General features: G+C 48.1%; 1 protein-coding gene across 2 annotated transcripts in view; it reads left to right on the top strand.

Moving 5' to 3' along the window:
* Nucleotides 1–12,009, top strand: part of ak5 (adenylate kinase 5) — a 123,480-nt gene that overhangs the window by 31,474 nt on the left and 79,997 nt on the right. For both annotated transcript variants that reach the window (XM_072510415.1, XM_072510414.1), the window contains exon 6: nt 11,449–11,640. In XM_072510415.1, coding sequence (XP_072366516.1) covers nt 11,449–11,640 — 192 coding nt within the window. The remainder of the gene's footprint in view (nt 1–11,448; nt 11,641–12,009) is intronic.

Here is a 12,009-nt window from a genome sequence, read left to right as displayed (position 1 = left end):
CAATGAAAGCAAATACATGAGCAAGAGCAGCATAGGACGTCGTGAATAGTGTTCTTACAGGGAACAGATCAGCCCGAGGGGGAGTCGTTGAGGAGTCTTGTAGCTGTGGGGAAGAAGCTGTTCCTATGTCTGGATGTGCGGGTCTTCAGACTTCTGTACCTTCTGCCTGATGGAAGGGTCTGGAAGAAGGCAAAGCCTGGATGGGAGGGGTCTCTGATAATGCGGTCTGCCTTCCTGAGGCAGCGGGAGGTGTAGACAGAATCAATGTGAGGGAGGCGAGCTTGTGTGATGCGTTGGGTTGAGACTTCGAGTTTGTCTGATATTCTTTTGAAATTATGTAAATACTGAGGGGTCTGGCCCAGCATGATTCTTCCAATCACGAAGATTGGAGTAATACGTTTAATAAGTTGCTGTGGATAGAGGGGAAGATAAACATGAAATTGAATAAATTCTGTGAAATAAACTGGTTTACAAGTTGTATAAAATAGATCTCTGCTGAAATCTAGATTTCAATCAAATAAATTTGGTAAATCTCTGTCTCTCCTGCAATATAAACCACGGATCCATGAAGAGATTTTCATCTGAGTCTTGAAGGTTATGATATCATCAGTGTGAATATTTCTTCCTCTTCATCCACAATTAACAGCGAGGAGGGAGAACTTGCATTCATTCACGTTGGATCTTTGAGGACATCCCGAAGAAAACCATTTTCTTTGTAAAAGCAGATTACTGCGGATGCTGGAATCGGAATCTGTTTTTTAAAAAAAAAAAACCCAGAAAATACAGGACCATCTCAGCAGGTCTGACAGCATCTGTGGAGAGAGGAGAGAGCTAACCTTTCGAGTCTGGATGACTCTGACAAAGGGTCTTTGATAAAGAGTCACCCAGACTCGAAACGTTAGCTCCCTTCTCTCTCCACAGAGGCTGTCAGTCCTGCTGAGGTGGTCCAGTATTTTCTGTTTTCGTTCCATTTTCTTTCAACTTTAGTCAACCGAAGTAAGGTAGGAAATGGGGCAGTCTACTTGTGCACAGCAAGACCCCACAAACAGCTCAAGGCAGCACGGTAGCACAAGTGGATAGCACTGTGGCTTCACAGCGCCAGGGTCCCAGGTTCGATTCCCCGCTGGGTCACTGTCTGTGCGGAGTCTGCACGTTCTCCCCGTGTCTGCGTGGGTTTCCTCCGGGTGCTCGGTTTCCTCCCACAGTCCAAAGATGTGCAGGTTAGGTGGACTGGCCATGCTACATTGCCCTTAGTGACCAAAAAGGTTATAAGGGGTTAATGGGTTATGGGGAAAGGGTGGAAGTGAGGACTTAAGTGGGTTGGTGCAGACCCGATGGGCCGAATGGCCTCCTTCTGCACTGTATGTTCTATGTCTATGTTTGTGACTGAGTGGTCGAGAGGTGAATGCGTTCTGAGCTACTTCACATCTCGCTGCTTAAAATCTGCTCACCATTTCCATCTTGCAGGCTGAATTCTCCACTCTGGAAGCAGTCTGTCCATACCCGTGTTTGAACTGATACATCATTAATGGAATTAGAATTCAGGAAACCAGCTGCCCTCCTCAGTCCATCGTGGATCATTAGGAACCTGTTGCATCATTGGAACGTCACCCAGTCAAAAAATTGCAACTTCTGATTGTTGCTCTTTCTAGCTTTATTCTATTTGCTCTGTTTCGGTCACCTTTGCTCATGGGTCGCCAGGTATCTTTATGATACCGCCACGTGGTTCAAGTTTAGGTCATGATCAACAACACAGCACACCGCTTAGTAAGGATTAAAACAACGGTCATTTATTATATACAACAAGCAATATTAATACCCTAATACTACTTTCTATATAACAAACCTATCACTACTGGCCAATACTTAACTTAGGAAGAGCCCACCAGATCAGGGAATGGCTTGTCCAATCAAATCTGGCCCGCGGGATTCAAAAGGCTGTTACAGGTCGGTGGCTAGGTGTCTCTACCGGATAGCGATCGTTGGATTCACACTTACTGCTACCGGTGGCTGGTCTTGCGAAGGTCTCGAGCAGGCGAAGATGAGAGAGAGAGAGATCTGAACTTGGACCTTTACTTTTATAGGGCCCAGGGGCTTCCCGCCTCCCGGGGCGGCCCTTGACCCTGAGTCCCAAGTGATTGGATTCTGTCCCCAGTCTCTGGGGTCGATGTGTCCAATGGTGAGGCGATTCCTCGATCGGGGGGGTGGTCGCTCACCTGTCTTTGTTTCGGCCACTGCAGGCGCCGACAGGTCTGGCCCGGTATTCAATTGCTAATATGTTGCCATTGTTCCCGGGGATAGCCGATTTAGCTGTGGATGTCTGAGTTGATTAGGTGTAAACAGTCCTGAATGAAACTGCGGATACCTGGGTGGAAGGGCTGTTGATAGCCCTGAGTATCGATCTGGGCTACGTTCCCAGAGCTGGATATGCGAACCTGTCTGCAGCTGCCTGCTTGTGTCTTCTTAGCTGCTTTTCCCAGCAGTCTTTCGGGTTAGCCATTTTAAACTGGGTTAATCGGAACGCAGCCATTTTACATGGCTACATTCCCGCCTTGTGATCCTGACGCGAAGCGTGAAGGATCACATAAATTTTGTCCTCTTCGTTTCCCGACTGGGGGGGTACCTCCCACATGGCCGCTACTCTGACCCTAGCTATGCACAAAAATTTACCTAAACTATTCTTGAGGGCGCTATGTCAGGCAGGGGCATGTGTCTATAAAAAAAATAAACTGGGAACCTCTAATTTTACCTAAACACTCTATACTCCTAAACATTGCATTATCCTATCTTCCTAAAACATACAACAACAATCACAATATTTAATATACTCTTTCCTGGCTTGGCAGTCAAGCTCAGGATCATACATTTTTTTAATGAAACGTTCCGTATATTTCTTTATTTACAGGAATAATGCACGCGAATACTCTTTATTCTTTATAGGTCGCGGGGGTCTGGGGTCTGGTCATAGCCGAATATCGGGGATCGGATCCGATATACCGGGGTTCGAGGGCCGTACGCTCTCCTTTTCCACTTGCGGAGGCGCATGGTCTGTACTGCACAACTGAGTGTAGCCAATGCCAACAGTGCCTCAATGATGTATGATAGAGAGTACCAAGTTATGAGCTTGGCACACCAGGATAATGCAGCGTGGTTGGTGACTGGGCCCTCGGTACTACGGGGCAGTGAAGCGTTAACGGCAGGGGGGGTTTGGAGTAATGGGGTCCGCGTTCCCGCGCAACAAAAGGTCCATCAAAAATATGTTGAGCACGATGAAAGGAGTCCTCATGGCTGTCTTCTTTCTTTCCTTTTCCTGTGTTCGCTGGTTTTCTCTGGACTTGGAGCTTCTGGGGTTCTGTAAGACAAGCCTAGTGTGTGTAATTACTTCGGTTTAATATCTGGTGTGTTAGTGTGTCTGTCCTTCTTGGGGGCCAATTAAACCCTTATAATTGGTCACAGTATGTGACTCGCCCCCCCCCCCCCCCCCCCCCCATTTTTTTTTCAAAACAAATGTTTGGACACGGCATACTTCCCAATGGTGGACCAGTGCTAACTTTATCATCCAAATGCTCTAGGATGTAAATAGCATGTGGCAGCAACCCAAAGGTTGCCTAAATAAAATGAAACGGTTTTTGAAAGTAAAGTTCGAATGAGGTGCGTGTGGGCCGCGACGGGTAAGATTTGGGTGGAGTCCCCGGGTAGGACGGCTACCAATACCGTATCTTCCCTACCCAAGCGTTTTTGACCAACGGGGGGGTCCCTAGGCAGGGCGGGTCTCACGCCGTTTCTCCACTGCCTGAGCGACTAAAGAACGGACAAAAATGTAGTCATCATGGTGGGGTTACTGTTCTGATTCTACCATCCAATCAGAAGAGTCGCTACGATCGGGTGTCTCGAGGCAAGTCCTCAGAGGTATTGGCAGAATCGGCGTGTGGCCGCGGTGGGTGTCAGTGGGAAAAGTTTAAAAGTTCAGGTGAATGGGTGTGGGGCGGTGAGAACATTCTCCTGTAGGACGAACAACATTTAACAAACGGACAGACAACATAAAACATTCTGCAGGTTCCATCAGAAAGGACAACACTTTTCACCAAGTGTCTCCTTTAAATCATCATGTGGACACCTCCGTTCTCGGTCGCTACGGGCTCTGCCTTTTTCTTATCGAGAGTGCCTGTCGGTTGGGCTCTCTGTGGTTTCTTAGGGCCATTGCATTCTCTAGCAAAATGTCCCAATTTTCCGCAATTGTAGCACTCTTGCGGTTTGGCTGGGGGGCTGTTCTTTCCCTCGTTTACCCAGGCGGGGTTGTGGAGAGCGGTTCTTACTGCCTGCACGTCTGCGGCGGCTTGGTTTTCCTCGGGGGTTCTAGTGGCTGATTTACCGTGAGCCGCTTATTCCCAAATGCGGGACAATCTCTTGACCACCCACTTCTCATTATGAGCCTCCTCCGAGGGGTCATAATTGCTACAGGCATTCTGTCCTGCTTCCGTGGCATGGGAGATAAGGGTACGGGTCCACTTGGCCATATTGTCTGCGGACAAATGGGCGCGATCTACGTTGGCGAAAACGGCTTCAAAATGAATCCACAAGCGTCCTGTGAACGCTGTGGGGTGTTCAGACTTTTGCTGTCTGCATTTATTCAGACCGTCTACGGGGTCGCCCCGGTTGTACCCGATCGCATCCAGGATCACGGTATGCATTTCTGCAAGGGTGCCTCCTCCTACATTCTGTGGGTCGGGAAGGGCTGCTGCGACCGCTGGGTCTAAGCTGAGGACCGTGAGCTTTACCTGCTCTTTCTCATCCAGGCCGTACATGGTCGCCTGGTGTTTGACGGTGGCAAAGAAATGGTGTGGGTCTGAAGCGGGGAGGAACGGTGTGATTTTGGCACACGCGTCCCGTAATTGGGTCACTGTGAGGGGGGTGGAATATAAGACGTCCGCCGCGTCTGCTGTGGTGGTGCAGTGGGTTGTTACAGGGTTCATGGGAGCCTGTATTATCTGTTGTGTGGGGGGTGGGGGTGCTTTCCTCCTTTGGGGTTTTCCCTGCGCACATGCTCCCTGAACATATCTCTGCGCTGTCTCCTGCAATTCTTCCCAATCAGGGCCGTCTTCCTGTTCTAAACTTTCCCCAAAGGTTTCTTGAAATCCCTTTTGGACAGAAAGCAGTGCTTTCAAGTCTGCAATCTGCTTTCGGCACTTTGCATGGTCCAAAGTACTCTGCCTTTGTTCCGTTGTTGTGGCGTGGAGCGCTCTCAAGGCTGCCTTGAGATCACTGCATTGTTTCTGGAGCTTCTCTAACTGGTTTTCTGTTTCTTTCTTCACCAGGACTGCATGCTGCAGGTCCTGATAAGCCTTCTCATACTGTGACTGGAAACTACTCAAATACACCAGACAAGATTGGTGACCCCGTTTGGCGTCAGCCACCTCTTCGTCTTTTGCTGCTAATTTCCCTTTCAATTCCTGGTTCTCTGTCTCAATTTCACATATATTGGTTTTACTTATCCGATGTATGCCTTCTATTTCCTTGCGGAGCGTCCTGACGACCTCCTCTGTGCCTCGCAATTGTGCCAGACAGGACACAATTGCCATCGGCTTGCGCGCTTTTGCTAAACTCTTTCTGTGAATCTCACTCAGGTTCTCCCACCAAGTATGCCCTATACTTCCAGGACCTGAGTCGTCGTTACTGCAGAAATCCTTCCACACGGGCCATCCTTTGCCCTGCAGAATTTTGCGGATTTCCACCTCCCAAACGGGACACTGTCCCGCTCCTACGCTGCTGACTGGTGCGACAGCAAAATCTTCGGGGTTCATGAGGCGCTGCATCGCTTGCATTGCCTGCATGGCTCTCGCTTATCTGCTCGTTACGTTCGAATTTGGAACAGGGGGTCAAGATGGTGTGGTAGATACGGGTACGGCTTGCGCTAATTTCCGAAATACCAACTGTTGATCGTTTTGACGCAACAAAAAGTCCATCAGTTTTGCCTTATAACCCTGTTAGTTACGCATGCATATACACACTTCCGAATTGTGAATTATTAACCAGAACCGCTTGAACACTTGTGGGGTTTTTTTGTTTCCGATTGGATTCTAATTCAAAATGTTGGGGTTCTCCCGGAGTGGTTTTCCACTTCTAAGTCGGGTCCCACCTGGGTCGCCAATTATGTAGCTCTTTCTAGCTTTATTCTATTTGCTCTGTTTCGGTCACCTTTGCTCATGAGTCGCCAGGTATCTTTATGATACCGCCACGTGGTTTAAGTTTAGGTCATGATCAACAACACAGCACACCGCTTAGTAAGGATTAAAACAACGGTCATTTATTATATACAACAAGCAATATTAATACCCTAATACTACTTTCTATATAACAAACCTATCACTACTGGCCAATACTTAACTTAGGAAGAGCCCACCAGTCAGGGAAACAAATGGCTTGTCCAATCAAATCTGGCCCGCGGGATTCAAAAGGCTGCTACAGGTCGGTGGCTAGGTGTCTCTACCGGGTAGCGATCACTGGATTCAAACTTACGATACATGGTGGCTGGTCTAGCGAAGGTCTCGAGCAGGCGACTATGAGAGAGAGAGAGAGATCTGAACTTGGACCTTTACTTTTATAGGGCCTAGGGGCTTCCCGCCTCCCGGGGCGGCCCTTGACCCTGAGTCCCAAGTGATTGGATTCTGTCCCCAGTCTCTGGGGTCGATGTGTCCAATGGTGAGGCGATTCCTCGATCGGGGGGGTGGTCGCTCACCTGTCTTTCTTTCGGCCACTGCAGGCGCCGACAGGTCTGGCCCGGTATTCAATTGCTAATATGTTGCAATTGTTCCCGGGGATAGCCGATTTAACTGTGGATGTCTGAATAGATTGGCTGCAAACAGTCCTGAATGCAACTGTGAATACCTGGGTTGATGGGCTGTTGATAGCCCTGAGTATCGATCTGGGCTACCTTCCCAGAGCCGAATATGCAATACTGTCTGCAGCTGCCTGCTTGTGACTTCTTGGCTGCTTTTCACAGCAGTCTTTCGGGTTAGCCGTTTTAAACTGGGTTTTGGCCAGATTAATCGGAATGCAGCCATTTTACATGGCGACATGATTCCGGAATAAAAGCAAAATAATGCAGACGCAGCAGACTAAAAGTACTCAGCTGGTCTGGCAGCATTGGTGGGTGAGGGAAACAGAATTTCAAATCGATTATAGCTCCTCTTCAGAGCAAGGGTAATGCACGTGGGGAGGGCCAACAAGGCATTGGATGGAAGGACTCTGGAAAGTACTGAAGGTCAGAGGGACCTTGGAGTGCATGTCCACAGATCCCCGAAGGCAGCAGGACAGATAGATAAGGTGGTTAAGAAGGCATGTGGACTACTTGCCTTTATTAGCCAAGGCACAGAATACAAGAGCAAGGAGGCCATGCTGGTACTGTTTAAACCGCTGGTTATGCCACAACCAGAGCACTGCCTGCAGATCTGGTCACCACATTATAAGAACAATGTGATTGCACCGGAGAGGGTGCAGAGGGGATTTACCCGGATGCTGCCTGGGCTGGAGGGTCTGAGATACCGAGGAAAGATTGGATAGGTTGGGGCTGTTTATCCTTGGAGCAGCGAAGGTTGAGAGGGGGCCTGATAAAGGTGTACAACATTTTGAGGAGCATAAATAGGATGGATAGGAAGGGACCTTTTCCATTAGTAGAGGGGGTCAATAACCAGGGGACATAGGTTTCTCCTCAACTCCCCTCTTAGCCTTCTACCTCTCACCTTAAATCTTTCTACTCAGAGGGTGGTGGGAGTCTGGAACTCGCTGTCTGAAAGGGTGGTTGAGTCAGAAACTATTGTAACATTTAAGAAGTGTTTCGATATTCACTTGCGCTGCAATGACCTCCAGGGCTATGGACCAAGTACTGGAAATGGGATTGGGGTCGTCCGAGCCCAGTTGACCTGCACACACAGAGGGCCGAATGGCCTCCTTCTGTGCTGTAAACATCAATGAATCTAAAAAGAAGATCATTTTTGACTGGAAACAGTCTCTGTTCCTCTTTCCATGGATGCTACCCAGGGCCCCGGCACCCACGGATGGGGGTTCAGGTCCCGCTTTCAATCCCAGCGATAAGACTTATTCATTTATACCAAACAATTCACCCCAAAAACCAACTGTGAAATGACATTCTGCCATTAAATACTTACTGTAGTTACGGTAAATTTAACTTGTTTTTATTTATATTATGTTATTTAGTAAGCTTAAGGGGCATCTTGACAAATACATCAATGGGATGGGAATAGAGGGATACGGACCCAGGAAGTGCCGAAGATTGTAGTTTAGTCAGGCAGCATGGTCGGCACAGGCTTGGGGGGCCGAAGGGCCTGTTCCTGCGCTGTACTTTTCTTTGTTCTAATGGCACTGGGTACAAGAGACCGCCTGAACAGATTTATCCTGGCAACACACATTCTAAAACACCGGCCCAAAGGCGGCACGGTAGCACAGTGGTTAGCACCGTTGCTTCACAGCGCTAGGGTCCCAGGTTCGATTCCCGGCTTGGGTCACTGTCTGTGCGGAGGCTGCACGTTCTCCCCGTGACTGCGTGGGTTTCCTCCGGGTCTCCGGTTTCCCCCCCACAGTCCAAAGATGTCCAGGTTAGGTGGATTGGCCATGATAAATTGCCCTTAATGTCCAAAAAGGGTTGGGTGGGGTTACGGGGATAGGGTAGAGGTGTGGGTTTGGGTGGAGTGCTCTTTCCAAGGGCCGTGCAGACTAGATGGGCTGAATGGCCTTCTTCTGCACTGTAAATTCTGTGATTTATAGGGTGCAATTGAACCAAATGGAGACTATATCCTTTTGCGAGCGTGTTTAGCCGAGTGCTCTAGCAGCGCTGAAAAACACAATGCTATCTAACACAACTCTGGTTAGATACAGGGAACGTGCGACCGAGGCCGCGCTTAGAGAGGTTTACTGCATGAAAATAAGCCATTCGGCCCAACTTGTCCGTGCCGCCAGTTTTTTAACCACTAAGCTAGCTTAGTACTGTTTCTTGCACTGAGGAGGCAAAACTCCTCAGTGTAGGGAGCGAGCGGGACGCCATTTTTAAATGGCACCCCAATCTCTCAACTCCCGAACGCCTCCAAAGCACCAAATCACCTATATAAGGGGGTCCTTCCCCACCCCGCACCTCACATCACGTTCACAGGGCACCCCCGGGCCCGATCACTGCCACGCATAAAATTCCAGCTTGGCACCTTGACACTCAGCCTGGCACCCTGGCAGTGCCACCTGGGCACCTTGGCAGTGCCAGGCTGGCACCCAGGTGGTACTGCCTGGGTCTCAGGCTGGCACCATCAGTGCCAGGCCAGGGCGCCACCCTGCCTAGAGGGCATGCACCATGGGGCCTCCAATCCCCTGAACATCCCCACGAGTGGCATTCCATCTTGTCATGATATTCAAACACACACATCATGATAGACACACCAACAGACAAATCAGAACACACAACACCACAACCAATGACAGAAAGATATAAAAGCACAGACACAACCCCTGGTGGTCAGTAAGAGCTGCAGAGGGGAACCAGGACACAGCTATTGCCAAGGACACTCAGGGAGACAGCACGTGCAGAGTATCCAGAACGAACTGTATTATAAGAGTTATAATAAAATAGAGTTGTACCACATACAACTGTGTTGGCTCATCTGTGCACCAGAGCACCCAACACCACACATCTGGTCCCCATTTGTGGATACCAGTACTGAACGGCGCTCGCCCGAGATCTCCAAGGTGAAGGAGATAGTTCCCAACGCCTTGGTTACCTCCGAGAACTGCACATTACAGCGGGACTAGCTGTCTCGCTCTAATTTGCAGATTTGCCAAAAAGTGATCTCGTCCACAATGGGTGGACTTCACATCACGGCACCTCGCGAGATCACGTTAGATCTTGCAAGGCGTGGCGAGCTGGATTAGCTCCCGGGAGCAGGTCTCCCGTCATTTACTGACCACATTGCGCCGCGGCGTGCTGCTTTTTGGGCACAGTGTGGCAGGTAGATCGCGCCCATAAAGACTGAGATTGATCACCAATGAGTGCCTGAGCTTTCCTCCTAACTGCATTGTTCAATAAATGATCGAGCTGTGTCTGCTATCGACCTAGAATCCGACCCGCGGTGATGACAATTCTGATCAGCTAACCTTTGCATTTCGCACTCAGTTCACCATACCCGACTGTCATGTTGAATGTTAAAATAAATACTCTCCGCCTGATGTTTGTAGACTTTCTCTGAAACATCTTTACTCATTCCAAATCCTTTCAGTTTTCTAATTAAAAACGGACACTGATTAACCTTTTTAAAGATAGTCTGTATTCCCTGTGAAGCTTAGCATCTGGTCTATATATATTCCCAGATACTTGAGCAGTCTACAATCTCTTCTGGTCGATCATTAGGATACAGCGGTTCACACATATTCAGGCCATTGCTATATAAAAGTAGCTCTTTGGATTCATCTCCATTATCCTGCAGAGCACTCAATTGACACCATTTCTAAAGGGTAGCAACACGTTCAAAGTAATTTCCTTCAGTTGTATTTTATCTTTAAAAAATAATCCCATCAACGCCATACGATCAGCACACTTAAATAAATAAGTATTTCTTCCCTTGATGCTCATCTCGTTGGTCTGTATGGAAAATGACAGGTGTGCGGACACAACCGAGGCACGCTTATGTTTAAAATACGTTAATCCAATAAAGAACCATTCATAAAAACATGCCGAGGGCAATCTATCAGAAAATCCCTGACCCAATGGAATAGGCCCCCACTCACATTCAAAATAACCAACCTTGGTAACAGGTTGCGAGTTTGCATGGCTGAACTAAAATCGATTAAGACATCCACAAAAGATTTTGGCTGTTGGAGGTTCGCTCGGTAGGGGCTGGTTTAGCACAGTGGGCTAAACAGCTGTCTTGTAACGCAGAGCAAGACCAGCAGCGTGGGTTCAATTCCCGTACCAGCCTCACCGAACAGGCGTTGGAATGTGGCGACTAGGGGCTTTTCACAGTAACTTAATTGAAGCCTACTTGTGACAATAAGTGATTATTATTTTGAAGAATACACGAGTCTTTGATGTAAAGGAAACAAATTTATGAAGTAACGATAAAACTAATAAATGAGTTCAAAACTAACTCTAGAAATAAAGTAATGTGAAATAACTGTACAAACTGTATCTGAACTACACATGGTGGCTAGGCTGTGACCTGACTCTGCTATATGACTGCTATCTAACTACTCCTGCGTGGAAAGAGCCCAAGAGCCTTTGGGAGCTCAGTTATATAGTGTGATCTGCTGGTGCCCTCTAGTGGTAGTGTCACAGCTAAGTGTTGTGATTAACCATTTAGTTACATATCTGTCCACATATCGTTACAAGATTGTTTTTTTGTACAGGTCCTTCAACATGATTCCTTTTCCCTCCTTTTTACTCTTATTCGACAGATCTGCACCCCAGATTTAGTGGTGTTCCTTGCTTGCGCCAATCACCAATTGAAAGAGCGGCTGGAAAAACGGGCAGTGCAGCAAGGCCGCCCTGACGACAATCCCAAAGCCATCCAGAGACGACTGACAACCTTCAAACAAAACACCATCCCATTGGTCAAGTATTTCCAGGAAAGAGGTCTGATTGTTACGGTAAGTGTTAGCATTTTAAGTCTCCCGAACGGGATATAATACCAATGTCGTCTCTCCTAATGCATCATCATTTTAACTATCCATTTGAATCGTGTGTTGTGAGCTGCTGGTACCTAAATTCCTAAAGGGTTCGCAGACTCACACTCCCTGGAATAAAGATCTGGTGGCAAGCTGTGGCCCCAAAATGTCCGTAACTAGCCCCTTATCTTTGCACACTTGATCCCTTGCCTCTACGGCTTCGTTTAAAAGGCTTCTCTACCTCCCTTCTGTCCTATTTATTGACCCTCCAGAATTCATTCCTGGTAAGGCTAACATTTGTTGCCCATCCTTAGTTGTTAGGCCACTGCGGAGTAGGTACAACTCAGTTTT

This window comes from Scyliorhinus torazame, chromosome 7 (assembly GCF_047496885.1).
Source record: "Scyliorhinus torazame isolate Kashiwa2021f chromosome 7, sScyTor2.1, whole genome shotgun sequence".
Taxonomy (NCBI): Eukaryota; Metazoa; Chordata; class Chondrichthyes; order Carcharhiniformes; family Scyliorhinidae; genus Scyliorhinus; species Scyliorhinus torazame.
Note: the sequence above shows the minus strand (reverse complement) of the source record. Positions and strands in the feature narration are given on the sequence as shown.